The 27,066-nt window shown below is 40.3% G+C and overlaps 1 protein-coding gene across 10 annotated transcripts in view; it reads left to right on the top strand.

Annotated features, from left to right (window-relative positions):
- The window catches only part of SDCCAG8 (SHH signaling and ciliogenesis regulator SDCCAG8), a 173,101-nt gene extending 146,506 nt beyond the window's left edge, over window positions 1–26,595 (top strand). For 8 of the 10 annotated variants that reach the window (XR_013540465.1, XM_072993154.2, XM_078383107.1 and 5 more), the window contains 2 exons: window positions 19,534–19,660; window positions 23,950–26,595. Coding sequence is in view for 8 of the 10 variants with exons in the window: in XM_072993154.2 (XP_072849255.2) it covers window positions 19,534–19,660; window positions 23,950–23,973 (151 nt within the window). In the remaining 2 variants the exon portion in view is untranslated. Of the gene's footprint in view, window positions 1–6,998; window positions 7,114–19,533; window positions 19,661–23,949 lie in introns of those variants that run through there. The other 2 variants (XR_013540464.1, XM_072993163.2) reach the window with 2 other exon arrangements.
- The last annotated feature ends 471 nt before the right edge of the window (window positions 26,596–27,066 follow it).

The following is a 27,066-nucleotide window of genomic DNA, read 5'->3' as shown; positions in this document are numbered from 1 at the left end:
GATTCCCAGATTGTAACAGTTATGAGGAGTGCCTTTGCACAACTCTGCTTAGTGTGCCATCTGTGATCTTCCCTAAATTTTCTGATTTAGCAACAGCTACCCTTGCCTCAGTTGCATCACACTTTTACTACTGCAGTACACTCTGTGGAGGGCTACCCTTGAAGTGGGTCTGGGATCTTCAATTGGTGTAGTATCGGGCAGCTGGGTTACTAACTGGTACATGGCATTGCAGTAATATCACTCTACTACTGAAAGACCTGCATTGGTTGCCACTTGCTTATCAGGCGAATTCAAGTTGTTGGTTCGCACATTTATCTCTTTAGGAATCTGTCTAGATGTTTAGATTTCAAAACAATGAATCAGTGCAGATTTAGTGAGTCAACTCCTCTATAAGTGCAATCGATTCAAATGAGCCTTACTCTTGTTGTGACTTATTTTGCCATAATAATTCCTAATTAGGGTAAGCTTATTTGAATCAGCTGAATTTATGGAGAAGCTGACTCAGTAAATCCCCACTAATTCAGTGGGCCTACTCTAGGGTAACTTACTATGCTAAGAAACATAGGAGACCAAAAAGGGCATAATCTTTTGTCGTTGCTGTGAACAACTTTGGAGAAGCACTTGTGATTCATATAATGAGATCATTGTCAGTGGAAAAGTTATTATTAATATTCAATATACAGTACAGATACTCAGTATTGCTGGCTGACAACTTAGATGGTTAGAAAGGTTATGTCAGTGATGTAACTAATGAAGATGGTCTAAAATTGATGTTAAGAAACATGTTAAGGAAGCCTAATTAATGGTATAATAAGCAATTCAAGAAATGCGTTTAGAGATTCAAAATCAAAATGTGGAATACTGTATATTGAGAAAAACAGGTACCTTGGAACTTGATAAAGTAAAATGTACAAAATACTTAAAATTGGCCTTGATCATGTGCATTGTATAGCTCTAAATACTGGTCCTACTATAGATAAAGAATTGAATTGTGGATTTTGACACAGACTATTATGAAAAAGGTTTGAAAAAGTCCTTTTAAAGTCAGTGTTGTTATGAAGATGTCCAGTCTCTGATATGAGAGGAACAAGGAGAAGCAGCACTGATAAAATATGCTGATAGTTTGGGAGCAGCTTCCAGCAGTGAAATGAAGGCATAAGGAATCATCTCCAGAGTTCTGCTGAGAGTTTACTATCTGTCATTTGTATAGCAGGGAATTGAATTTATTTCTCAGAGCCCTTTTTGGAAAGATTAGTAAAGTGAGCCACAATTTGGCCCATGTTTGAGTGATCTGTACTGATGTATTTTTAGTACATGAATTCCAGGGTTTTTTTCAAAATGGAAACGTGTCCCCTATCCACACACACCCCCAAAAAAACCCAGCTAATGGGATTTTTCTACAACTTGCCAGAAATATTCATTTCCAGACAGAGAGTAAGCATGGACAATTTCACACTTAACGATGAACGTTTCAGAAAGTTCTGAGTGCTGGAAAAGGAAGTGTTATACTGAAAATTACAGCTGGCACTATTCTCTATCAATCAATATTCATTTGAACAGTTAGTTGTTGATCTAAGAGAGTGAATGCCATCCTGTCAGAAAGGGGAGGGGAGCTTCTTTTCCGACTTCTGAAGACATAATGGCTTCTTTGTGTAATACGTATATAGTTATTATGTTATGTGTTCAAGTGGATTTCTAGACAATGATTCTGTACCTACTTATGCACACATGCTGAGCATGAACGTTTGTTAAATATAATGTGCATGACTGCTGGTGCTCATGGAGAAAAAAGCATACCTGCACTTTTTATTTGATGGTTTTCCTTGCTACTTATATTTTTGTTCTCAGATATGCATTTCAGTTCTTTTAAAATGGGGCAACTGAATATGTGCACTTACCGGTGATGTAGGCATCGGCCGGAAAGAATAAGTTCAGCTCCTAAGACATTTAAATGCCCATAGCTGTGACACAAGAACAATCATGTAGGTCTTTATTAACCTCTCTCTTCTCCGGGTAGTGCAAGGAGCTAGTGCAAAGCACTGTCGGGAGTGCTTTGACGGAGTTCCTGCATGGCAGGGGTTGGACACGATCACCCCTGTGGTCTCTTCCAACTCTGTGATTCTATGATTCTAAGAGGTGAAACAGCTAAAAAGTCAGAGACCAGATATGAAGTAGATCAGATCTTTTTGACCATTTTCTCCCTGATTCTCCATCTCATGGCTGTGTAGAGAGAGGACTGCACTACAGTACTGTACATTGTAATAAGTCATTGGGATGGACCTTTTGTGTTTAAACGAGAGGCCAAAAACAGGAAAGACACTTTTTTTGTGTAATTTGTATTCTCTTCATTCACTGACTGCCAAAAGAGAGCCTCTAAACTTTCATGTTTACACAAGGGTACACAAAGGTTTTGTGCTCCTTTTCTGTTCCCTCTCTCATGTAAGCTTCTGGTGGTTTTTTACCCTTGGTCATATCACCTAATATGTTTTTCATATGTTGGGACGACTGTCAGTGATAGCTTCCAGTCAGAATATCTTTGGGGAGTGGGAATTTTGAATCTGTCAAAGAACCTAGAACTCACTGAGGAGTGTTCCTTGCTTTAGGCATTCCTTATGAGATTACTGCATTGCTGTATATCTTCCATCTTGGATTACTGCCTGCCTGCCTGCTGTGCCTCCATCTTGGATACTTTATCTGTATTACTTCCCTCCCCCTTGATTGTTTGGGGGATTTTCCCCCATTTCTTTTTTCTTTGGGTTACATTTGCTGCCTCCCCTCCCCCATTTCTCTGGGGATTCCCCCATTTTAAATTTTATTTTATTTTGTCTTTCCTTCTGGGATTATTTTTCCTGCTGCCTGGCATGCCTGTTACTACCTGCTGGGCTCAAGGAATTGAAGAGAAAGCATCAAGTGATGGTGGGAGAGAATAGTGGTGGGGAGATGTTGACTGTATTTTTTGCCTTTATTTGCTAGTTTGCTTTTCTTGGTTTTGAGAAGACAGGGCTTCTATTTTTCCTGGAGGTGTGTGCATACCCTGTTTATATGATTTTTAAAAACTGTTATTTGTTTAATTTATGGTGTGCATATTTTGTTAAATATGTGAATTTTGATGGGGAGTTGAGGACTGTTTAGTTTCCTCTGCTATTTTGGAACAGCTTTAAAGGGTTATTTAGAGCTTTCACAGTGCTAGAAAACATGCATGGGGAAGCAGGAAGAGATTTTCCTTTTTGTGTAAAACTAAAGGATCAGTATATGAAAAATACACAAAGAAAGAGGGACACTTTCCCAAAGGATTCTGAAATTAAATATGAAAACATTTGTTATGCATACTCCTAGTAAACCACTGTCTTCCTTGAGAGTTGATCTTTGAATAAATAACATGAAGAGAAGCACAAAACATTAAAGGTGCAACTATACTGGAAAACTGGATTGGAGCTATTTGTGTTTACTGTGATTTGATTCACAGCCTATATTATGATTGAAATTGCAGTTGGGGCTCACACAGGGACGGTGGATTGTTTCTGGAGTTCACCTTTCATATTGGATGCAATGCAATTCACATTCCAGCCCACAGCCCTCCTTTTTCTTTTTTTCCTTTCTTTCTTTTTCTTTTTTGTTTTCTCTGGTCCTGCCTCTGTTAATCTTTCCTTCCTTGTCTGAATCTGTCTCTGCTGATCATTAAATGGGGCATAAGTGCAGGAAATAATAATAAGAACCCAGTGATAAAGTGATCTAATGCTATCTCATGTATGCAAGAATTTTTTTAAAAAAAGAAATTACAAAGGAGGGCAATTGGGGGAGAATAAAGAATGCAGGGACATGTTCCTCTGGTTCTGAACATCATGCCCCAACTGCCTATGGCACCAAAACACCTCCTACAGACATGCCCCCATCTTTACAAGAACATATCACAACTATCCACACAGGAAAACTTCCGTTAAGATTGTTCTGGCTTGAAAAAAAGTAGAAGCCCCCCCCCCAGCAGCAGAGAAAAAAATCAAAAGAGGCTGGGCTGATTTGAATCAGCCTTTGCATCATGTGATCAGTAAAAAAAATACTTTGAATTCACCCTTTTTATAAGTGGAGCAAATCCCGTGGCATTTGACCACATAATTGTAGCCTCAATCTGAATATCATACAGGGCCAGTCTTTAAGTGAGACTGTTCCTGCATTTTGTTGCATCATTGCCACAAAGAGCTAACTAAATAAAATAGTAAAGAATGCAGATTTTTTTTACAGTTGAAATATATGAACTGAATGCATGTTTAGAGTCAGGTTTGACCTTACAGTGTATGCAACTAATAGTCACTCTTACTTGGAACCTAAGTATCTTCTTTGTTTACTTTATTCTTGCAACTTTACCAGTTTTCTTTGTTTCAGGTTTTAGATATCTAAAACTTGATAAAATACTAAAAATTATAAACCTATAGCTGATTATGGTGAACAATAGCTTGTCACGTTGGGCAGCTGGATTCCAAAAACAAAATTAGCCTGGATGTATGCATGTCAGTGCAATCAGAATTATAATAGTGACTCTAAGCTTTGTTCATCATAGTTTTCTATCACTCAGCTCTGTGGCAGTGCTGCTCTGTATGCAGATTAACTTGCCTACAGAGCTCCACTCTCCTGGCTATAACAAAGCAAGGCTTCGTTTATTCTGGTTTTCTTCTTTGTTATATTTACCTCCAACAAATGAAACTTTGTCCCCCTTTTTCAGTGAATTGACTGCTTGTGAATAAAATTATTGATGCTTTGGTGTCTGTAGTTACAAGGATTAGAATAATGAAAAAGCATTTACTGGTGTTTTGTTCCTCTTATTTTATTGCTCTGTTTCTAATTGTTGCTTGAAAAATGAAGCCATTGTAAAATGTAGGTCCTTTATACACACATATATAGAAGACTAAATAATTCCTGTCTTTAAACTGCAAACAATATTAAAAATTACTTGCTCCCCCCTTTTTTTTGGAGAAGGGGGAGCCTTGGAGGGAAGAAGTAATGTAGAAGCAGATGTGCTGCTAAATCTACAGGCTTCTGCCAACCATATGGCATCTTAAAGAAAGATGGTTGGAGCGTCTGGATTAGCAAAGAGTTGGGATGGAAAGCCATGTGTCGTGTTGGTACAGGCAGTTGTTTTAGCTCTCTGTAAAAGGCTTCAGGAGATTGTGTAATGGAACAAATGGTACTGCAAGCCTAGTAACAGCCTTACCGCTGCTGGAGAGGCAATTGGCCCCCAGGCGCCTACTGCTTCATCCGTTTTCTCTCCCTCCCTTTCCTCCCCCCCCCCTCATTTCTGTATTCTTCTTTTTGACATATTGGAAGCTCCATTACTTGACTCTGAACTTTTTTCTTACTGTATAGTCAGTTGCTGATGCTTTGCACTTTGCCTAGCTTCATATTCTTTCACCCACACCCCCAGAGAGAACTGCAATCAGATTTACGTGAAGCTAAAGGCATTTGGTCACTTTAGAAGAGTTTTGCAATCAAACTGTAGTTGCTGCTGTTTTGAACCTTTTTGTTTTGACAAAGGGACACTAGCATCTAAGTGTTCCAGGCTGACATGTTTATTCTGATCATCATATATTTTCTTTGTCCCATCACAGTCTGAAATTATACTCAGGATGGAGCATTTAATGCAATTCTCCCTGGTGCACAGGTTCAGGACAATATCGGCTGGATTGATGGTGTCTTCTAGGAAAGTGTACGATTTACATACTTGATCATAAAAATTGTTGGATTTTAAATGAAATATGTTTAGGTGTCACTGTGCCCATCAGTTTTTATTATCTGTATTTATCAGATGGGAAACTGATAAAATTGTTAATTTTAAGAAAAGTTATAATCAGTGTTTCTTGAGGTCTTTATGAAATAATTGTATTATTCTGTCACCAGGTAACCTAGGTTTTCGATGTGAGACCACTGCATGTCTCTGCTGAGCCACCTGAAAAATAAGGCAGTTGAACATACCTTGTTTGCAAACTGTTGGTCAAATTCAATATGGCAATTATAATTTTAACTCTAATACTTTGGTTGCAATTTCAAAAATATTAAAAAGGGATTTATAGAACCTTCTGATGTGGGAGGCATAAAACAGCAGCTCATTAATTTGGAAAACGGTTGTGATATTATAATAACAAGTAGTCAGTATTCCTTTGTTTCTAGTGACACCAGTTCTACAATCTATCTTAGTGTATCGATCACTATAGTAGATAATCACATGTAGGGTTATGCAGGTTATACTTTTTGTGACATATCTTCACATCCTTTATTATGAATTTCAGATTGTGGAAAAGTTACTTTTCTGTACTACAACTCCCAAAATCCCCCACCAGCAAGGGCAATGGCTATGTTCAGTGGGAGAGTCTGAGAGCTGAAGTTGAAAAAAGTAATTTTTCTAACTTCTATGAAATTTTACGAAAGGCCCCCACAGACATTACTTTCTGTGCTTTGAAGCCATGTTCAGTGAATATGCATGTTTAGTATTTCCTCTGAATGATGTGTAACTCTTAATATGTATTAAAAACTACTTTCATAAAATACCTGTTAGCTGTGTCCTGGAAAGAATTGGCTTTTGTTCACTTCTATCTTCTTGGAAAATCTGCAATTTATGTAAAGAGAAATTCATAAAGCATGCTTTATTCCATTTGGGAATCAGTAATATTTGAAAGAGTCCTTAGGATGCAGTCCTGTGTGCAGTTACACAGAGTAAGCTCCATTTTTTCCTCTTCAACATAGTTATTTAAGCTTTTCTAGTTCACACTTACCAGAATTCTGTATTTTCCAGTTATGAGCAGCATCTGTCTCAACATTTCCTAATAGGGATTGTCACTGTAATAAACACTTCTCAAACAAGGAGTTCCCCACCCCAGTTTGCCCCTGTTCTTTGTTGGATGTTGTCAATACTCAAAGAAAATGCAGTTTTCACATGAGCAAGAGCATTTGTCATCTGTTCAGAGTTCAGCTGCAGCTGAATAAGCCAATAAAGCTTATGAATTTTCCAGCTGCTGGCATGATCTTCAAGATGTCAACGAACGAGTGGCAATCAACTGAGGAAAGGGAAAACATCTGACTTTCAGGACAGAGAAGCAGCTGTTCTGGCTCTAAATCAGTGCTAAGGTAAAGGTTCCCCTTGACATTTTTAGTCCAGCCGTGTCTGACTCTAGGGGGCGGTGCTCATCCCTGTTTTCAAGCCATAGAGCCAGCGCTTGTCCAAAGACAGTTTCCGTCTTCACGTGGCCAGCGTGACTAGGGAACGCTGTTTTACCTTCCCACCAAGGTGGTACCTATTTATCTACTCGCATTTGCATGCTTTCGAACTGCTAGGTTGGTGAGGAGCTGGGACAAAGCAACAGGAGGTCACTCCATTGCGTGGATTCGATCTTACGACTGCTGGTCTTCTGACCCTGCAGCATAGGCTTCTGCGGTTTAGCCGGCAGTGCCACCACATCCCTATAAAAATAAGTGCTAGGTATCAGTAATAGACCTAACATGGACCAAAAAGAGAGAGAGAGAACTTAATTTAGGCAAGATACAAATTCTTTTGGTCTGAGATGGACCAGGGATTTGCTGTTCAACATTCGTTGGTTGTGGTCATACTCCTTATGAAGATACAGGTTCACAGTTTTGGGGTGTTACTGCGTTCTATCCTGAGCTTAGATACTCAAGTTGTTGGCAGTGACCAGGAGCACATTTGCAAAATCAAAGCTAATGCAGTAGATGTGCCTGTTCCTGTAGCTGACCTGGCTGCAGTGACACATGCCTTATTACATCCCATTTGGATTATGATAATGTACCAATTATTGTGGGGCTGCTTTTGAAGATTTTAGAACCTTCAGTTTGTCCAAAATGTTGAAGCCAGTTGGGAGTGTATAACCCCCCTATAAAAGTATCCTGATTGGTTACTGACACAGTTCTAGGCAGAGTTCAAAGTGCTTCTTATGACTTATAAATCCCTGTGTTATTTGGTTTGAGATCATCTCATAGACTGTATTCTCCTATACAAGCCTGATTGGCCTTTGAGAGACATGGAAGACACCATTCTTTTGGTCCTGCCACCTTCAGAGGCATGTTTTTTTTAATAATAATATAATTTATTGTCATTGTAAGTATATACACAGTATACCCATACAACGAAATTCACGAAATTTGATGAGAATATAAGACAGGGTCTGTTCAGTGGCCGTGCTGAGACCATGGAATTTCCTGCCAAGGAAAGTTTGGTTGGCCACTTTGCTGGTATCATTCTGCTGTCACAAACAGACCCTCTTATTCAGGCATGCCTTTGACAATTGACAGAATTAAAATGAGATATTTTAATTTTGTTCTTAAGTGTGTTTGTTTTAATATAATTGATTTAATTCCATTTTATATTTGTAATGTATTTTTTAAAATTATTCATGGTTTATGAATCTGGGGTATTATGCTTAGGTATCCACAATTCAAAACATCATTCTCATGCCTGCATTGCCAGCAGGAAAAAGAATACCAAGCTTTACCTAGTAAAGGGCAGCCTGAATGTTGATAACACCAGTGTCAGCAGTCAGGATGGTCTACAGCAGAGTTCGTCAACCCCTGGTCAGCAGCCCGGTGCCGGTCTGTGGCCTGAGCCGGACCAGGCTGTGAAGACATACCTCCCTTCCCCCCACATGCACTCCCCTCCCCACAGCTGCTTTACACACATGTGTGCATGCCAGTGCCAGCATGAGCTGTCCCCTACACCTTCACACATGCGCCTGAGTGCCCGCGCCACACATACACAGCCTTAAGGACCCTAATTAGGAGGAAAGCCGGGAACAAATGGAAAGGCTGTGAAAAGAGACAGGCACGGGGGGCAGGGCGGGCTGGGAAAGATGCCTTCTGAGAGCAACCAAGGCCAACCAGCCCAGGGCCCTGCTGAGCCAACTGATCCCCCTTTCCCTGGGGGGTGCAATGGAGGGGGGAGGGAGGAGACCCTCACTGTGGAAGGACTTCACCCTCCCCCTCGGGCAAAGGGACCGATCCAGGGCCTCATGGTGGTTCTCTGGCCAAGCAGGACCCAGGCAGTGTGGATCCCTAGCCAAGCTGCTGCGGCCACACGGCCCTGCTGCGGCCAGGATGCTTGTGGGCACCCGAGGAGCTGGAGATGCCCGCAAAGACCAAGACCTCCCTCCCAGCCTGAGGAGGAGTGGGAGATTATGGTGATGATGGCAGAGGGGCTTTGGCTCAGCTGCCCCTCCCATTCGTGCCTGGCAGCCATTTTCTGTGCAAGGGGCGAGCCAGTCAGCCAGTCACCTGGCTTGGGGAGCCGGAACCTGCCCCTCCGCTGCCGCTGCATCTCCCCGGGAAACAGCAGTGGCTGGCATAGCAGACAAAGGTGCCCCCACCCCGCCCTTCCCACCGCGGGCACACAAAGGCCACCCAAGCATCCTGGCCAAGCAGCAGCAGCAGCTGTAGCAGGTGAGCGAGAAGGCTGGGGCAAGGGCAGGGGCGACAACCACCCCACAGCATCCCGACAGGGCTGGATGGCCACCTGGCCACCTGTTTGCATGGAGGGAAAGTGGGTGGTTGCTCGCCAACGTCACCGCCTTTTCCCCAGCTGTGGAGGCAGACCAGGCTGCGAAGACAGACCTCCCACCCCCGCATGCACTCCCCTCCCCACAGCTGCTTTGCACGTGTGCCAGCGCTGGCAGGCGCTCCCCCACCACTTCATGCATGTGCCTGAGAGCGCGCACGTGCACCTGCAGGGCCCCCCACCTTCCTCGGAGGCTCAGCCATTCCACGGTTCCAAAAACGTTGGGGACCGCTGGTCTACAGGATACACTCTTATGCTCACCACCATTCACAAAGAGACACTAATGAGGTAAAATCTCAGAACCTAACTTCTCATCAGTTAACCACTTCTCACCCAAAGCAATTGTCATGAGTTTTTCAACAAGTTTTCTGGGTAAGAACACAGATAAGTGGGTGCTTAATCAAGTGAAGTCCAAACTCTCACAAGAATATAAGTAAACTGAGCCTTTCATACCTTTCACATGTAGTAAGAAGGTAGAACCTTCTGGAAAAGATGGTATTGTTCTCAAAGGTCAGAGAACTCCTGTGCTCTGGGACTGCTCCCTTCAGTAGGACTATAACTCCGTTACTTTCTTTAAGCCAAGTGTGTCTTCTGATTGTCTTAGTTTCTTTCTGTTTGAGCTGTTTAATTTGCAGCTCGCCTGATATTTTCTTTTTGCCCCCCACCCCCAGTGCTAGCCTTTCCTGAAGCCACTCTTCCTGGCAAGCCTGTACTATGCATGCTCTGCGTTATAGGAAATCACTGTTCTTTCCTCCTAAAGGTCTTTTTGAGGACCAGTAGTTCAGATAAAGAAAAATGGGGAGAGGCAACAGTACAACAGGTTGTTTCAATTCATGTGAGCTATTTTAAATCTGAGGTAGCTGAGGGTCACCTGTTTCTGAAAGGGGAGTAAAACAGTTCTACTTAAAAGAAAATCGTAACTCCAAAATGCTTTTTCCAAATGTCCCCAAATTTGCCACAGAGCAAGAGCAGACTATCCGTTACAACTGTGCCAAATTTTGTGTCAATTTGGAACCCAATTTGAAAATTAGAAATTTTTGTTCTCAGAATTGCCTTATAGAACAATGATTTGCTCTGCTGTACAACCTCAGAGGCGCAACTCTTTTGCACCTCTAATAAATTACTGAACAGCCCCAGATAAATGCATCACTGGAGGATTTATATATGCTTGTACAGTGGTGCCCCGCATAGCGAGGTTAATCCGTTCCGGATTCACCTTTGCTATGGGGAAACATCGCTATATGGAACGGAAAAGCCCATTGGAACGCATTAAACCTCATTTAATGCGTTCCAAATGGGCCCAAAACTCACCGTTCTGCGATGTTTCCCCATAGCGGCAGCCATTTTCGCGCCCTCGGTAAGCAAGGGCAGGGCGCGAAAACGCTGCGCGTGGCCATTTTGGGTCTTCCGGCAGCCATTTTGGAACAGTTGATAAGCTGGTTTTAAAAAAACGCTATGCAAAGATCGGTAAGCGAAACGCTTACCGATCGTCGCTAAGCAATTTTTGCCCATTGGAACTGTCGGTATGCCTTCGCATTAGCGATCCCAAAAAACGGATCGCTATGCGAATTCGTCGTTATATGGTGCGCTCGTTAAGCGAGGCACCACTGTATAAAGGTCAGTCTGCAGAGGTTGTGCTTATGCATCTGAAGTGGCCTACTGTTGTCAAGCATTTATGCTAAATAAAACTTAATTTTTGGTGAATGCGTTTTCTGGAATTCTATGTTCACGTTTATGCTACTTTTGCCTTTACACTGTGTTGGAGAGATTGGAGATATTATAACCATCCTTGCATTCATATGGCTGATTGAAGGTTCATTTTTATTTTGACAGTTCTTTTAGAAACAGAAATGTAATTGGTTGTTGTGGGTTTTTCAGGCTGTTTGGCCGTGTTCTGAAGGTTGTTCTTCCGGACGTTTCTGGAGAAACGTCCGGAAGAACAACCTTCAGAACATGGCCAAAGAGCCCAAAAAACCCACAGCAACCATCAGATCCCGGCCATGAAAGCCTTCGAGAATACACAGAAATCAATTACATTTCCTTCAATCTTTCTGCTGAATTAAGACATACAGCCACGCTGGGCAAAATTCTGTCCAAAATTCTGGTCACACAGTTGCTAGTCAGTTGACTCAGGAAAACTTTATCAACCGGGGAGGGGGGCATAAGAGTAATTGCATGTTGGGTTTCCGAGCAATTTATATAGCAAGTTATATTGTCTCTGAGACTGAAGGTTATTATGCAACTATCTTAACAGGTTCAAAAATTAATTTTTATGTGAAAAGCGTTCTGTTTGTCCAGAATAGTCTAGACCAGCGACAGCGAACTTATGGCATGCATACCACAGCTGGCACACAGAGCCCTTTCTGTGGGCACACGAGCCATAAGTCACTATCGAGAAATACTTACCCATCCTCTGATCCTGGATTCTGTCACTCTCCTCTGCTGGTGCAGTGGTCCAATGGAGGGGTGCAATGGTGACCATTACTGGTCTAGCCCAATGGGGGATTGGAGGACCAGTAAGTATTTATTTGTTAATAACGCCCATAGGAAGAAAAATGTAGGTTATCTGGAATTAGACAGATAATAACGACAAGTACTTTCACATTCTTGTATTCATAAGTAGAATGTGAATGCCATTCCCAGGAAAGCAAGCCTAGGGCCAAATCTTATATCTTTCTGGTAGGAAGCAAATGCCTTCCTTGTCTTTAGGCACATTACTTAGCTAGTTTTAATCTGACTGAAATATTATTTCTCTCTCTATTTTTAAGAGCTATTTCATGCCTTTATAAATGCCACAGTGAAGGCAATAGTGTTTAAATATATAATTGTGCTCCCCAGTCAGCCAGATATGGTTATCTGGAAGTTGAATCATGGCAACTGGACCTCTTTCTTGTTAGGCTGAAACATTTCACTACTCATCCAAGACTGAAGAAGGTACTTGGATGAGTAGCGAAATGTTTCAGCCTAATAAGAAAGAAGTCCAGTTTCCATGACTCAGCTTCCAGATTTCTGAAAGGATATTTGGCCATTTTCACACTCCCCCCCCCATGAGTGGGTGCCTATTGGAGGGCCAAGGAGTGGCTTGGGCTGCCCTTGGCTCAGCCCTGCTACAAATGTGGAGGGGGTTAAGGACAAAGGCCCACTTCAGCTCCCACTGTCAGTAAGGGTTTTTAGGGGGAGGAGATTTGCGGAATGAGCACTAGAGCAGGAGAAAGGGGTGTAATAGAGAAGGAAAGCATTGGCAGGAAAGGAAAGCAGTTGAGAAAACTGTAATTTTGGGGAAGGGATGGCCCAAATAGTCCTGGGGATTATTGGAGGGCACTTTGCCCAGGACTTTCAACTCGACACCACGCTTGACTTCTAAAGCTTTTATATATTTTATGCTGCTGTGCCTTTTTAAAAATTTTATTTTTAAATTTGGTGCTGTTGTTTTTGTGTGTAATGATATTGATAGATAAATATGGAAAAATTGATTTAATTCTAAATATTGAATCTAAGATTAGAGGTACTTAAAATGGACAAATTGATATCAAGTGGGCAGACATTAGTCTTGACTAATAAGTTCCATTCATTTCAGTGAGTCTGTTATACACTATACTAAAGTTATAATTATTTTTGTATCTAATTATTTATTTTTCATTTGTTAGCTGCTGTATAGTTTCATCCCAATTATTCACCAACACCAGTGGGTGGGCTTGCAAATGGAAAGTTATACAATCCATTTATAATTAAGTAACAAAAAGATTTATTAATTCTGTACCAGTTATACAGACATCATTGTGATAAAGTGCATTTAGACATTGTGAGAAGCAACAAAAAGCAGATGCATCTGTGACTTGTTTTTCCACTTACTGCACTTCTGGGTGATGTCTGAATCCATATATATTGCTGTAAAGAACCTGAACAATGAATCTTTTTCATATGGCTCTCAGTGACTATGATAAAGCAGATACAAAAAGCACACTCTCATACATGTTTTATCTGTTTTCTATATCAATGGAAGAACTTAGAAGGAAAAAACCTTATTTTTTTACTTGAAACATTGCTGCATGATCCTTTTCCTCCTTTTAAAATTAGTTATTGAAAAAGCTTTGCTTATTAGAATGTGTCTGCATCAGAGAGCAAATCAGGCAAATAGTAAATGGAATGTTTTTGCCCATCACAGCAGTTCCTTCAGTTTTCAACCAGAATTCGGCATCTTAAGGCTCAAAAATTGGTTCCAAAGGAATTCTGTAATTTTTTTTTTAAAAAGCACATTAAAAATGAAGAATGGTTTTTGTTTTTATTGTTGGTAAAGACAGTGACCAAAAAAAAAAAAAAAAAAAAAGTTGATGAAAATGGATACATTGATCAACATAGTTTTCTACGTTTCTTGAGATGCCTGATGTCTCTTTGGGCCTCTCATACGCTTTGCACATGCCGTCAAAAACTAAGTAAAGAATTCTCTTTTCATTCTGCGCAGCATGCTGAAACACCACATGCACTGTCTGCTATGTGTCACTTCTTATGAAGCTCATGCTGGGTGGCTCTTTTTAAAGGCAAAGTATTTCTGAAAAAGCGAGTTCAGATTGGGTAGCTTGCAGCAGACATCTTCGTAGTTCAGGGTTGAATTAGTGGAATGATTACTTGCTAGCTTCATAGTAAAAGACAGTAAGAACTCTGCTGTATCAGAGATATGAAGGAAAATGGAGGCAATGTAAGGATGTACAAGCAGAAGAAAATATAATGTGTCCATTTTAAAAAAATAAAGGCTGCTTTGAATGGGTATTTTAATGCATTCATTATACATCATCAAGGCTTAAATATTCAAAATGCAGACTTTGACCAGGAGTGCTGAGTCAATCAGCAGTCTCTTTTAGTCTGACAGTGAGGTGATTATCTCAGCATCAGTTCTCAGTCTGTAAAATGTGAATAGTGGTAGTCCTTCTCATGTGGGAATTATAAGAATGACACAAGTCTCATATAGTATTTTGCAAACTAATTCATTTATTTATCTGTTACATTTATATATTACCTTTCTGTTCAAAGTACACTTTTCTGTTAAAAGTGTTTAAATGAGAACAGGCGGATAAAGTGCAAAATCATAATTAAAATTTAATAGCACAATTACAACCACAAGAAACACATTTTATTTATAAAAGCTAATCTGGCATTATTGAAAAGGCCTGGCTTCAGAACAACAGAGATGGAGCTAGTCTGCTTTTACTTGCAGGGGAATTGTGAAGCAAGAAAGCATTCACTTTTATGCCCACCAGGCAGGCCTCTGATGATGGGCAGGGGAGCAACAGGAAAAAGGGCCTTTCCAGAGAATTTAAAAACCGACATTGGAGTCACATGATACTCTCCAGTTTGAACTACTGCAATGCCCTCTAAGGGCTGCCCTTGAATACAGTACAGATGCCACAGCAAGTGCCATATGTGATAGCCATACTGCTGGTGAGAACTCCTCTTTGAAACCCTATGACAGCATTTGTGAAAGAATTGCCAGCACCTTGTTCCTTCTCAGCTCCTAGTCTTATTAAATTCATTTTAAATCACTAAATAAAGCCCTAGGCAACTCTATGTATACTAAAGATTAGTTGTGGGGAAAATATACTATATTATAAGACAGGTAAGTGGAGGAAGGACTGATTCTGAAGCTGAGGCTCCAGTACTTTGGCCATCTCATGAGAAGACTCCCTGGAAAAGACCTGATGTTGGGAAAGTGTGAAGGCAAGAGGAGAAGGGGACAACAGAGGATGAGATGGTTGGACAGTATCATCAAAGCGACCAACATGAATTTGACCCAACTCCGGGAGGCAGTGGAAGATAGGAGGGCCTGGGGCACTCTGGTCCATGGAGTCATGAAGAGTTAATGACTAAATGACACACGACTTAATGACTAAACAACAAAAATGGAGGAAATGGGAAGATGGATTCTATGGCTATGTCCAAGAAGCCTCAATAAGTAAATGGGTTTGGAGTTCTTGTCTAGTTTATAACTGGGTATTGTTTGCTTTGGTTTTGCAAGGTGTGATTGAAGATTTGGGGCCAAAAATTCTATTTTCAAAATTTGGGGACTGGAGGGCATAGCAGGGTTGAGGGCAAATGCGATCTTCTGCACTCCTATGGAAGCAGATGCGGTTACCTCTGGAAGTTGTTCATCCCTGCTCCAAGACTGCTATTCTTATTTTTTTTTCAATAATTAGTCCTTGATCTGCAGTACTGAATAAACTGGTCCACTTCTTCTAGAATACCGTATTGCTTGGGGAATCTTACTCTTGAGGAGAACCATAATAATGTTAAAAAAAATTACACCTCTGTATAGATTGGTTGTCAGTCCAGAAGGTTAAAAATGATCTTCAGACTTGACTGGATGGTGGGCAGGCTCAGTGAAGTGCCAGCTGTCACCTCAGTTAATGGCTGGAGAAGAAGTTTAGGTATTGTCATTCTTCTTGGTTCTGTAACTGGATATTGACGAGAAAGGAACTGAAAGAATATGTATGTGTGTTTTAAAAAGCAGAATGAAAAGTTGTTTCATAAATACTTTACACATTTTAGAAAACATAATTCAAACTGTTTTGTCAGGGTTTCAAATACTACAAAAAACCCCAAAATACCTGTTTTCCAGAGGCAGAAGTGAAAATAATGCTTTAAACCACCTTCCATTTTGTGAAGGGGAAAAAAAACACCTTATCTTTTTCCAGTATTTACCACTATGGGATTTTTAGCCTGTGAAGTAATTTTACAAAATTCTTTTGGCTACAGACTTTTTCTGAAAGTCTCTGTTCAACTCAAGCAGTTGCCGTCAGTTACCGTGGTAACCAGCAGATGGGGTTCTTTGACAAGGGTCAGTAGGGAAGCTGCCACCATATACGTGAAGAGCGGCTAAATAACAAAGCTCTCAGTACTGACAGTTCAGCTCTGGCCAGCCAGGAGTAGTTATCAGATTACTTATATTAAAACCTAATTAAGATGTGTGCCAGTAAGTGCAGTGTGGCTGTTGGATTTGGTGATTTAGCTGCTGCCAGTTGTTGTAATTCAATCTTGCGGCTATGGCACATTCAGCTTTGCAGACTACAGTAGAAATTTGTTGCATGCCTAATCCTATGGTACCAAAACAGTGCAGAACATAACTGTTTTGTATGTTTTTGGACATGGCACACATTCCTGACATAGTTATTTAAATTTATAGCAAATTGGAGATATAGGAAACCTTTTCCTTTTATTATGAATTGTTTCTGTTAAGCAAGCTTTTCAGGTTAATTTTGTGATATGCCAATTATTTGATTTTTTAAAAAAGAATTTGGTTCTGGAAAATAATTCACTTAATGGAGGGGGGTGGCGGAATCTCAAGTGAACTTTATAAAGTAAGAAAAACAAGGCACTTTAAAAAAAGATGTGCCAGGGACCAGGATTTGGCATACTCTACCAAACACATCTCAAGTTGGCATATGCCTGTGTATGTATGTTGGGAGGACTGTTAGTAGAGTGCAGCAACTCTCTTCTGCATTAGGTGCAGAGGGGTAGTTTGTGAATGATAACCTGAAACTACAAGTGGACCCTTGACTTACAGACGGCTTGACTTACAGACTTTTTGAGTTACAGACTTCTCTGGCCGCAAAATTTAGGTTTGACTTGCAGACTAAGATTTGACTTACAGACCAGAAAAAAACCAAAATGGAACAAAAACGGCCTGTTACAGGATTAATCGGTTTTCAATGCACTGTAGGTCAATGGAGACTTGACTTACAGACTTTTTGACTTGAGAACCGCCTTCCAATATGGATTAAGTTCTCAAGTCAAGACCCCACTGTAGTAGCAGACTAATCTCAAGATTAGACCACTGCAATGCACTCTACGTGGGGCTACCTTTGAGGCTGCTGCGGAAATTACAGGTGGTGCAGAATGCGGCGGCCAGATTACTTAGTGGTGTGAAAAAACACCAACACATTTCACCCACTCTGGCCGCATTGCATTGGCTGCCCATCCGATTCCGCATCGACTTCAAAGTGTTGATGTTTACCTATAAAGCCCTAAACGGTTTAGGGCCTTGATACTTGGCGGAACGCCTACTCCCACCAAGATCTACCCGTGTCACTCGTGCGAGCCAGGAGGTGAGGCTGAGGAGCCTAACGCCGAGGGAGGCCCGGAAGGAAAAGACAAGAAACTGGGCCTTCTCAGCAGTGGCTCCTCGCCTCTGGAACAACTTACCTCCTGAGATTCGCGGGGCTCCCTCGCTGGGTACTTTTAAGAAGCAATTAAAAACTTGGATGTTTCGGCAGGCCTTTCCATCACATAACTCATGACCTCTTTCTTTCCTTCTTTACTGTTCTATGTTTTGTGTTCTGGCATCGTAATGTAGTGCTTTTATGATTTAGAACTGTTTATTTACATGTATTATTTTAAGGTTGTTAGCTGCCTAGAGTGGTCCTCGCTTGACCAGATAGGCGGGATATTAAATAAATAAATAAATAAATAAATAAATAAATAAATAAATAAATAAATAAGGATGAATGAATTGGGGCTGAAACGCAGAAGTATGAGGGTTGCCCAAGCTAAAGGGGAAAATATATGCCCAGTTGTAGTGTTTGAAATGAAGGTTACAAAGAGTTTGTTTGTTCACAGGCATGCTGACAGGTGAAAAATATGAGACAGCGCACACAACGGTGTGGCTCTTTTGAGTAAGAAGAAAACTTAGGGAGGTTCTGGTCATTTGGTCAATTAGTCCAGTGGTTCTTATCCCCAGGGGGTGATACTGTTTTTCAGGGGGTGATGGAATGAAAAGGGACAATGCGGGGGCGAGGGAACAGAAGGGGGTGATATGGGGTGATGGAGCCACCACGCCGCCACCACCATTGAGGAAGTTATCATCACCCCCCTCCCCGTGCCTCCACCACCGTGCCGCCGCTGCGCCGCCGCCGCAGGGAGGGGGACAATGATAACTTCCTCAGTGGCTCAAGGGGGCATTTCTTTCAAAAAGGTTAAGAACCACTGAATTAGTCTAATTTTGCTAGTCAAGTTGATAGCAGAGTCAGAGAAGCTATAGAAAAAGAAACAAGAGGAAATGCTGATTTAATGAAGAAAATTATGTAAAGCAAACCACAATCCCATCTGTCTCAGCAGAAGCAATCTAATAAATAAATAAAATAAATACAGTGCAGGAAAATCATAGAGGAAGCCAAAGCTCTTCTTCTGTACCCTGAGTGTGGAAACCCAGCACTATCTTCGAACATTGCCACCTTTAAGCACCTCACATGTACCTCCAGCCCCACTGCACTATGCCAAAAAGGAAAGCAAAAGCACTGATGACACCTCCATGCCTTTTCTCTCTGCCAAGTATGAAAAGAAAGTTACATACAACCCTCAGACCATGGACAGATCTGGAAGGTTCATTAGGGGGAGCATATAATTCCCTTATTATAACAGCCAGACCCATTTCAAAGTGCATGTTATTACCTATAAAGCCCTATATAAGTTGGGCCCAGGCTATTGGAAGGATCATATCACCTCACATGAGCCTTCTCAGTTTTTAAGATCTTCTGGAGATGCCCTTCTTTTGGTCCCACCATTTCCCCAAGTTTGTTTGGTGAGGATACAAGAGAGGGCCTTCTCTGTGGTGGCTCTGAGGCTTTGGAGTGTGCTGCCCCAAGATACCGGGTTGCCCCCCACACCCTTTCACCAGCAGGCAAAGACCTTCCTCTCTAGACAGGCTTTTAAGCAATAAGTGTCTCAAGAATAATGCGTGTTTATTAAACTTGGGATATTTTAAAATATTTTTAAATGGTTTTTAAAATTTTTAAATCTTGGTTTTAATCTTGATATATGTTTAATTGTTTTAAATGGTATTTTAAAACTGTTGATTGTTGTAGTTTTAGATTGTGTGAGCTGCTTTTGGTCTCCTACAGAGAGAAAGGTAGCTTTTAAATAATATAAGTAAAAAAAACCACATAAATACTCTTGTACCAAAAACACCAGAACAAACACTCTATTTCTATTTTATTCAGGTTAAACCAGCTTGACAAGCATTGTCAGACCACTGCTCAGCAACTAGTGGAGCTTCTCAACAAGCAAAATGAACTGTACAAAGAAAGGCAGGTGCTTATGGAAGAGGTACACTTGCTACGGACTCAGGTACAACTCCAAATTAGGAAAAAAATTAGAACAACTGGAGAAATGTTTCAAGTCAAATTAAATGCCTTGTACAATATAGTTTCACACTGTTTTTATAATTCTGAGAAGTCAGATTTCTTATCACATTTCATTTTATTTATTTAAAATATTTCTACCTTACCTTTCTCTTTAAAAAGGACCTAAGGCAGCTTATTTCAACAGTAACTGAGCTGGATATTCTGAAGTTGTTCCACATTTTTCAGACTTCCTAGTTCTTCACACACCCACCCCTTCACGGATTCCTGCCTTGTCGTGGCAAAGGACCTTGAGTAATTCAGAGAAGTTATGGGCTATGCCGTGCAGGGACACCCAAGACGGACAGGTCATAGTGGAGAGTTCTGACTAAACACGATCCACCTGGAGTAGGAACTGGCAAACCACTACTGTATCTTTGCCAAGAAAACTCCATGGACATAAACAAAAGGCTAAAAGATATGACGCTGGAAGATGAGCCCCTCACTTTCGAAGGCTTCCAACATGCTACTGAGGAAGAGTGGAGGACAAGTACAAGTAGCTCCATTTATTCATTTATTTATTTATTTATTTATTTATTTATTTATTTGTTTGTTTGTTTGTTTATTTATTTATTTGATTTGATTTATATTCCACCCATCTGGTATATTCTACCACTCTGGGCAGCTTAAAGAATATCAAAATATCAAAAATGAGTATCCAAAGCTAATGAAGTGGTTGGGCCAAAGCCGAAAGGACACTCAGCTGCAGACATGCCTGGAAGTGAAAAGAAAGTCCGTTGCTGCAAAGAAAAATACTGCATAGGAACCTGGAATGTAAGATCTATGAACTTTGGTAGCTGTATGTGGTCAAACAGGAGATGGCAAGAATAAACATTGACATCCTGGGTGTGTCAGTGAACTAAAATGGACAGGAATGGGCGAATTCAATTCAGACGATTATCATATCTAGTATTGTGGTCAAGAATCCCATAGAAGAAATGGAGTAGCCCTCATAGTCAACAAAAGAGTGGGAAAAGCTGTACTAGGATACAATCTCAAAAATGATAGAATATTTCAGGACAAATCCAAGGCAGACCTTTCAGCATCACAGTAATCAACGTTTATGCACCAACCACCAATGCTGGAGAGGCTGAAATTGATCAATTCTATGATGACTTACAAGACCTTCTAGAACTGACACCAAAGAAAGATGTTCTTGTCATTAGAGGGGACTGGAATGCTAAAGTAGGTAGTCAAGAGATAAAAGGAACAACAGGTAAGTTTGGCCTTGGAGTTCAGAATGAAGCAGGGCAAAGGCTAATAGAGTTTTGTCAAGAGAACAAGCTGATCATCACAAACACTCTTTTCCAGCAACACAAGAGGTGACTCTACACAAGGACATCACCTGATGGGCAATACTGAAATCAGATTGATTATGTTCTCTGCAGCCAAAGATGAAGAAGCTCTATACAGTCAGCAAAAACAAGACCTGGAGCTCATTGTGGCTCTGATCATCAGCTTCTTACAGCAAAATTCAAACTCATACTGAAGAAAGTAGGACAAACCACAGGGCTAGTCATATATAATCTAAATCAAACCCCCTATGAATACACATTGGAAGTGAAGAACAGATTTAAGGAACTTGACTTGGTGGACTGAGTGCCTGAAGAACTATGGATGGAGGCTCATAACATTGTACAAGAGGCAGCAACAAAAACCATCCCAAAGAAAAGGAAATGCAGGAAAGCAAAGTAGCTGTCCAACAAGGCCTTACAAATATCAGAGAGGAGAAGGGAAACAAAATGCAAGGGAGATAGGAAAAGTTACCGAAAATTGAATGCAGAGTTCCACAGAATAGCAAGGAGAAACAAAAGGGCTTTCTTAAATGAACAGTGCAAAGAAATACAGGAAAATAATAGAAAGGAAAAATCCAGAGATCTGTCCAAAAAATTTGGAGATATTAAAGAAACATTTTGTGCAAAGATGGACATGATAAAGGACAAAAGTGCTAGGGACCTAACAGAAGCAGAAGACATCAAGAAGAGGTAGCAAAATACACAGAGGAATTATACTAGAAAGATCTGGATGTCCCAGACAACCCAGATAGTGTGGTTACTGACCTTGAGCCAGACATGCTGGAGAGTGAAGTGAAGTGGGCCTTAGAAAGCATGGCTAACAACAAGACCAGTGGAGGTGATGACATTCCAGTTTAACTATTTAAAATCTTAAAAGATGACGCTGTTAAGGTGCTACGTTCAATACAGTGGACTCTCAAGTTACAGACGGCTTGACTTACAGACTTTTCGAGTTACAGACTTTTCTGGCCGCAAAATTTAGGTTCGACTTGCAGCTGGAGAATCGACCTACAGACCAGAAAAAAGCCAAAATGGAACAAAAACGGAACAAAAACAGCTGGTTATGGATTAATTGGTTTTCAATGCATTGTAAGTCAATTGAGACTCGACCTACAGACTTTTCGACCTGCAGCCTCCGTTCCAATACAGATTAATTCCGTAAGTGGAGGGTCCACTGTATGCCAGCAGGTTTGGAAAACCCAACAGTGGCCAGAGGATTGGAAAAGATCAGTCTACATCCCAATCCCAAAAATGGGCAGTGCCAAAGAATGCTCCAACTCCCGTACAATTACACTCATTTCACACGCTAGCAAGGTAATGCTCAAAATCCTCCAAGGCAAGCTTCAGCAGTATGTGGACCGAGAACTCCGAGAAGAACAAGCTGGATTTCAAAGGGGCAGAGGAACTGGAGACCAAATTGCTAACATGCGCTGGATTATGGAGAAGGCCAGAGAATTCCAGAAAAACATCTACTTCTGCCTCATTGACTATGCAAAAGCCTTTGACTGTGTGGACCGCAGCAAATGATGGCAAGTTCTTAAAGAAATGAGAGTGCCTGACCTTATCGATCTCCTGAGAAATCTATATGTAGACAGGAAGCAACAGTTAGAAGTGGATATGGAACAACGGATTGGTTCAAAATTGGTCAAGGAGGATATGACAAGGCTGTATATTGTTCTGCTGCTTTTGCACTGCCTTTTTACCTGCTGAGCAAGCCCAGGGAAGCCTCTGAGACCCAGCGCCGATCAGCTGAGAGGCGGGGGGGGGGGAAAGGAGATGAGCACAAAATGGCTGCCGGGAATGCAGGGAAAAAGCTTGAAATACTGTAAAAAATTGTGCTTTTCCCCTGCCCCTGGGAGGCTTCTGAAAGTGGCGCTTGCTGTGGGGGGATGAGCAGGGGGCGGGAGGCGGGGGGAAGGGAGGTTGTGTTTTCTTCAGGCTGATTGTTAATCCAAAGTCTTGGCAGGCCTTGCTAAAGCAAGCAGCATTCTGTGCCTACTGACTCTCAGTCCTCATGAGGCTGTTTTGCTTTACGTTTTCTTTGATTTGCCATTTTCTTCCTTCTTTAAGTGTTTTGTATTTCTGCAGTTCTCTGATGCATGCCGATGTCTCTTTTTTCCCCCAATGGCCCTTTTTTAATTTCATATTTTCTTAGCACTCACTGGTTGAATTTACTATAAAGGGGTGTGATTGTGTAAGGCCCCATCTCTCTTGCTATGTTGTTGTTATGTGCCTTCAAGTTTGGACTGACTTATAGTGACCCTAATGGGGTTTTCAAGGTATATGAGATATTCAAGGGGAGTTTTTATCAGTTCTACTCCCCTAGTCAGTTTCCATGGCTGGGTGGGTATTCAGATCCAAGCTTCCTGAGTCTTAGTCCATCCTTCTTTCCACTAATAACAATAACTGTGTGCTATAAACTCAGTTCTGACTTATGGCAACCCTTTTCAGGGTTTTCTAGATAGAGAATACCCAGCAGTGGTTTTCCATTCCCTTCTTCTGAGGGTGCCCTAGGACTTCAAAGCTTGCTGAAGGTCACACAGACTGGCTGTACCCACAGGAGGCACAGTGGGGAATGAAACTCCAGTCCTCGGGCTCCGTAGCCAGAAACCTAATTCACTTAGCTCTCCAGCTAACTATCCACTACACACTAAAATATAGCAGTCAGTTAAAAGATGGGAGGGACTTTTCACTACAGTTTTTTTGTTGTTGTTTTAAACAGTTTCCTATAAACAGTTTCCTATTTTGATGAGGTGCCAGTCCAGTACAAGGACATGCCTTTAACATTTAATTGTTTCACAGAGCATTACCACATCATCAACAATTGATTAACTCTTTGTGGGAAGGTGGGGAGGAAGACTTAACCAAAGGAAGGGGGGAAACTAAGCACGTGATACTCCAATGAAATGCTAGAAGATCATATTTTGTTTTTATCTTTCAGTTGTCCCATGGATCACAGTCATAATGCAGAACTGCTAAAGCTGATTTTAAGATGGACTTCATCAAATGAACACTCTGGGAAATTATGTCAGTTTTCTTTAAGTTGTTGACTGGAAGATTGTTAAATAATTACACTTTTGAAAGCACATCTTCTCATACTGAAAATAACTCATCCCAGCCTGCAGATTTTTTAAAAACTGGTTGAACCAACAAAGATTTAGTCTGATTTCTATTAAATTGTCCGTGTTTCGAACAACTGACATTGCACTTTTCTCTCCATTGGTTGAGACCTTGAAACAAAGAAAGGAATATCACATCATTTGATTATCTGAAGATACCTTGAATTAAAATGTTCAATGTCAGTGTTAACTAGTGCAATATTATTATCACACAAAATCTAAATATTGAAATTTCCATTGTTTATTGCTTATCATTTGCAAATGTCAAGTGCTGAGGATTTCCCTTACCTGTGAAGAAATTCACCTATCATTTTTTAGATAAGGAGCAATGCTAGGACAATCACTCTAAGTGATGGAACAACTTCATCAATGTATTTAAGTCAACTGTCTACTTGCAACTTTGGGGCCATAAATGTAGATGGGGAAAATATTTTCCTTGAATACATCCCCCAGCCAGGGTAACCACTGGCCATGCTAGCAATGCAGGACTTGTAGTCAGAAAAATAACTCTCCCGCCCCACTGCATTTATGGAAAGGACAGAAAACCTCTGTTTTGAAACAACTGTAAACTGTGGAGTGAGCATTATAACTCAGTATTGCTGCAGGTTTTATATCTACTGATTATGATTTTATTGCTGGATTTTTTGTTTTTGGTTTCCTTTTATGTCTCTTGTTTCTGTTTATTTTCTGTTTTTTTCAGGGGTTGAAGAGGTGGGTTATAAACCTTTAGTAAAATATGCAATAAAATATGTTGTCTACATATTTTCCATAAATTTATTAAGAAATGTGGTCCTTTAATAATCTTATAAAACCTTTTTATATTATCTTTTCATACTCTATTATTTTATGATGAATGTATGAGTTGCTAGCAATTTTAAAATAAATAATCAAGTAACATAGATTAGAAAACTTCATTTAAAATGAAATGATAAAGTGCAAGGTAATATTTCACAAGAGTATAGTATTGTCAACTTTCAGTTTTATTTTGGTTGAAAGATTTTAAATGTAACAAGAATTCCAACTACACTCCCAGTGAGACAATAACTATGCTGTAAATCTATTCATCATCATCACCATCATCATCATCATCATTAATTTGATTTACAATATGTTTACTTTCTTAAGCACCCACAATTGATAGAGATTATTTAAAGAATACCAAAAGATAAGTAAGTGCTCGGAATGTTCTATATCCATGTTCTCCTTTTCCTTTTCCTCAATAACTGTTGTAGACTGAAACATTAATGTGATATAGGAACATGTTTTTCACATTTATACTCTAAAATTCTTCTGTTTAAACTTGTTACTCATTTATGCATTATGGATTATAGAACAACAGTACAGTGGGGTCTCGACTTACGAAGGCAGTATTGGAAGGCAGTTCTCAGGTCGAAAAGTTCTTAAGTCGAATCTGCATTTCCCATAGGAATGCATTGAAAACCATTTAATCCGTATCTGCTCTTTTCGTCCATAGAAACTAATGGGAAGCTGCTATTCCGCCTTCTGCCACTAGAGGGGGATATTTTTTCTTTTTTTCCTTTTAACCTAAGATGACTTAGCTTTTTAAAAAAGGGAAAAAAAGAGTTCGTAACTCGAATCTAAGTTCGTAAGTCGAGTCCATATATTCCTATGAGAGCGGTTCGTAAGTCGAAACGTTCGTATGTCGAGCCGTTCGTAAGTCGAGACCCCACTGTACATTGGTGCCTCACAAGCAAACTACTCATAATGATCAGTTTAAATTAGAAATGGGAGAATAAGAGAAAAGTTTTTCAAATTGGGTTTAAGGTGATATTTGACACCAACAAAATTGAATAAAATTAACGCTAGTTATCTGAATGTCTATTGGAAATGTGAGTAGGAAATTGGTATATACTTTCATATGTGGTGGGAATGCGAAAAACTATAAAGATTTTGGAAAGTAATGTTTAAAGAACTAAATGACATATGTGAAAAAGATATAAAATTTAATTCTGAGATAGCTCTGTTATCAGTATTTGAGAATGTGGAATATGATAAAATGACTAGAGAATTGATTACCAATTTATTAACAGCAGCCAGAATAATAATAGCTAGGAATTGGAAATCAAAGTCTGAATTACGAATGGAAAAATGGTATAATGAAATATGGAACATTGCTATAAATGGTAAGTTAACTTGTAACTTAAAGGTTAAGAAAGGAGAGATGAAAAAGAATAAATTCTATGATATATGGGGCAGCTTTCTCAAATTTGTGCTAACAAGAGGAAAAGGAAAGCTCCAAATCAAAAATTAATGCAGTTCTGGAGAAGAGGACACTAAAAGAAGAAGAAGAAGAATAAAGATAGAGGAAGAAGAGGATTACTGCAAGAAGTCCCAACTATGGTTGTGGAGAACACAGTCGATTTATATTTTGGTTTATGTATTTTATGTTTAGGTTGCAGTTTAATGGGAAAAAATACAAAAAAAGAAGAAGGAATGTGATTACTATACTCAAACTTGTTCAGTCTTGATATATTTTTCAATTCTTGCCATGACAAAACTCTCTCCTGGGACCTCTTAAAGACCAGCAAGGTTTCCTAGCTTTTGTTTCACATTTTACTTCTCCCCTGCCCCAGTTGATCCACCCTGGAAATATTTTTATAATCATAATCATGGACTTGGAACTCTTTAACTCCCAACCTCTGGCTCTGCAGCCAGATGCTTAAACCACTGAGCTATCTAGCAGTTCAAATAGGACAATCAAATTATCTTAATTAAAGAGGTGGGCAAACTCCAGAGATCCAAACAGCATACATTTGTGTGCACATATGCATACACCTCCCTGGAAGTCGGATGGCCACACCCATTCTTGCACCCTACCTATTCCCAAATGTCATTTTGTACTGGGAAAAATCACTTGACAGTATATCCTCTAGTGGCAATTTTTATTTTTAAAATTACAAAATTGTGGGTAGGTTTTG

The sequence above is a fragment of the Pogona vitticeps genome, chromosome 1 (genome assembly GCF_051106095.1).
Source record: "Pogona vitticeps strain Pit_001003342236 chromosome 1, PviZW2.1, whole genome shotgun sequence".
In the NCBI taxonomy this organism is placed as follows: Eukaryota; Metazoa; Chordata; class Lepidosauria; order Squamata; family Agamidae; genus Pogona; species Pogona vitticeps.
This window is presented reverse-complemented; position numbering and strand designations above follow the sequence as displayed.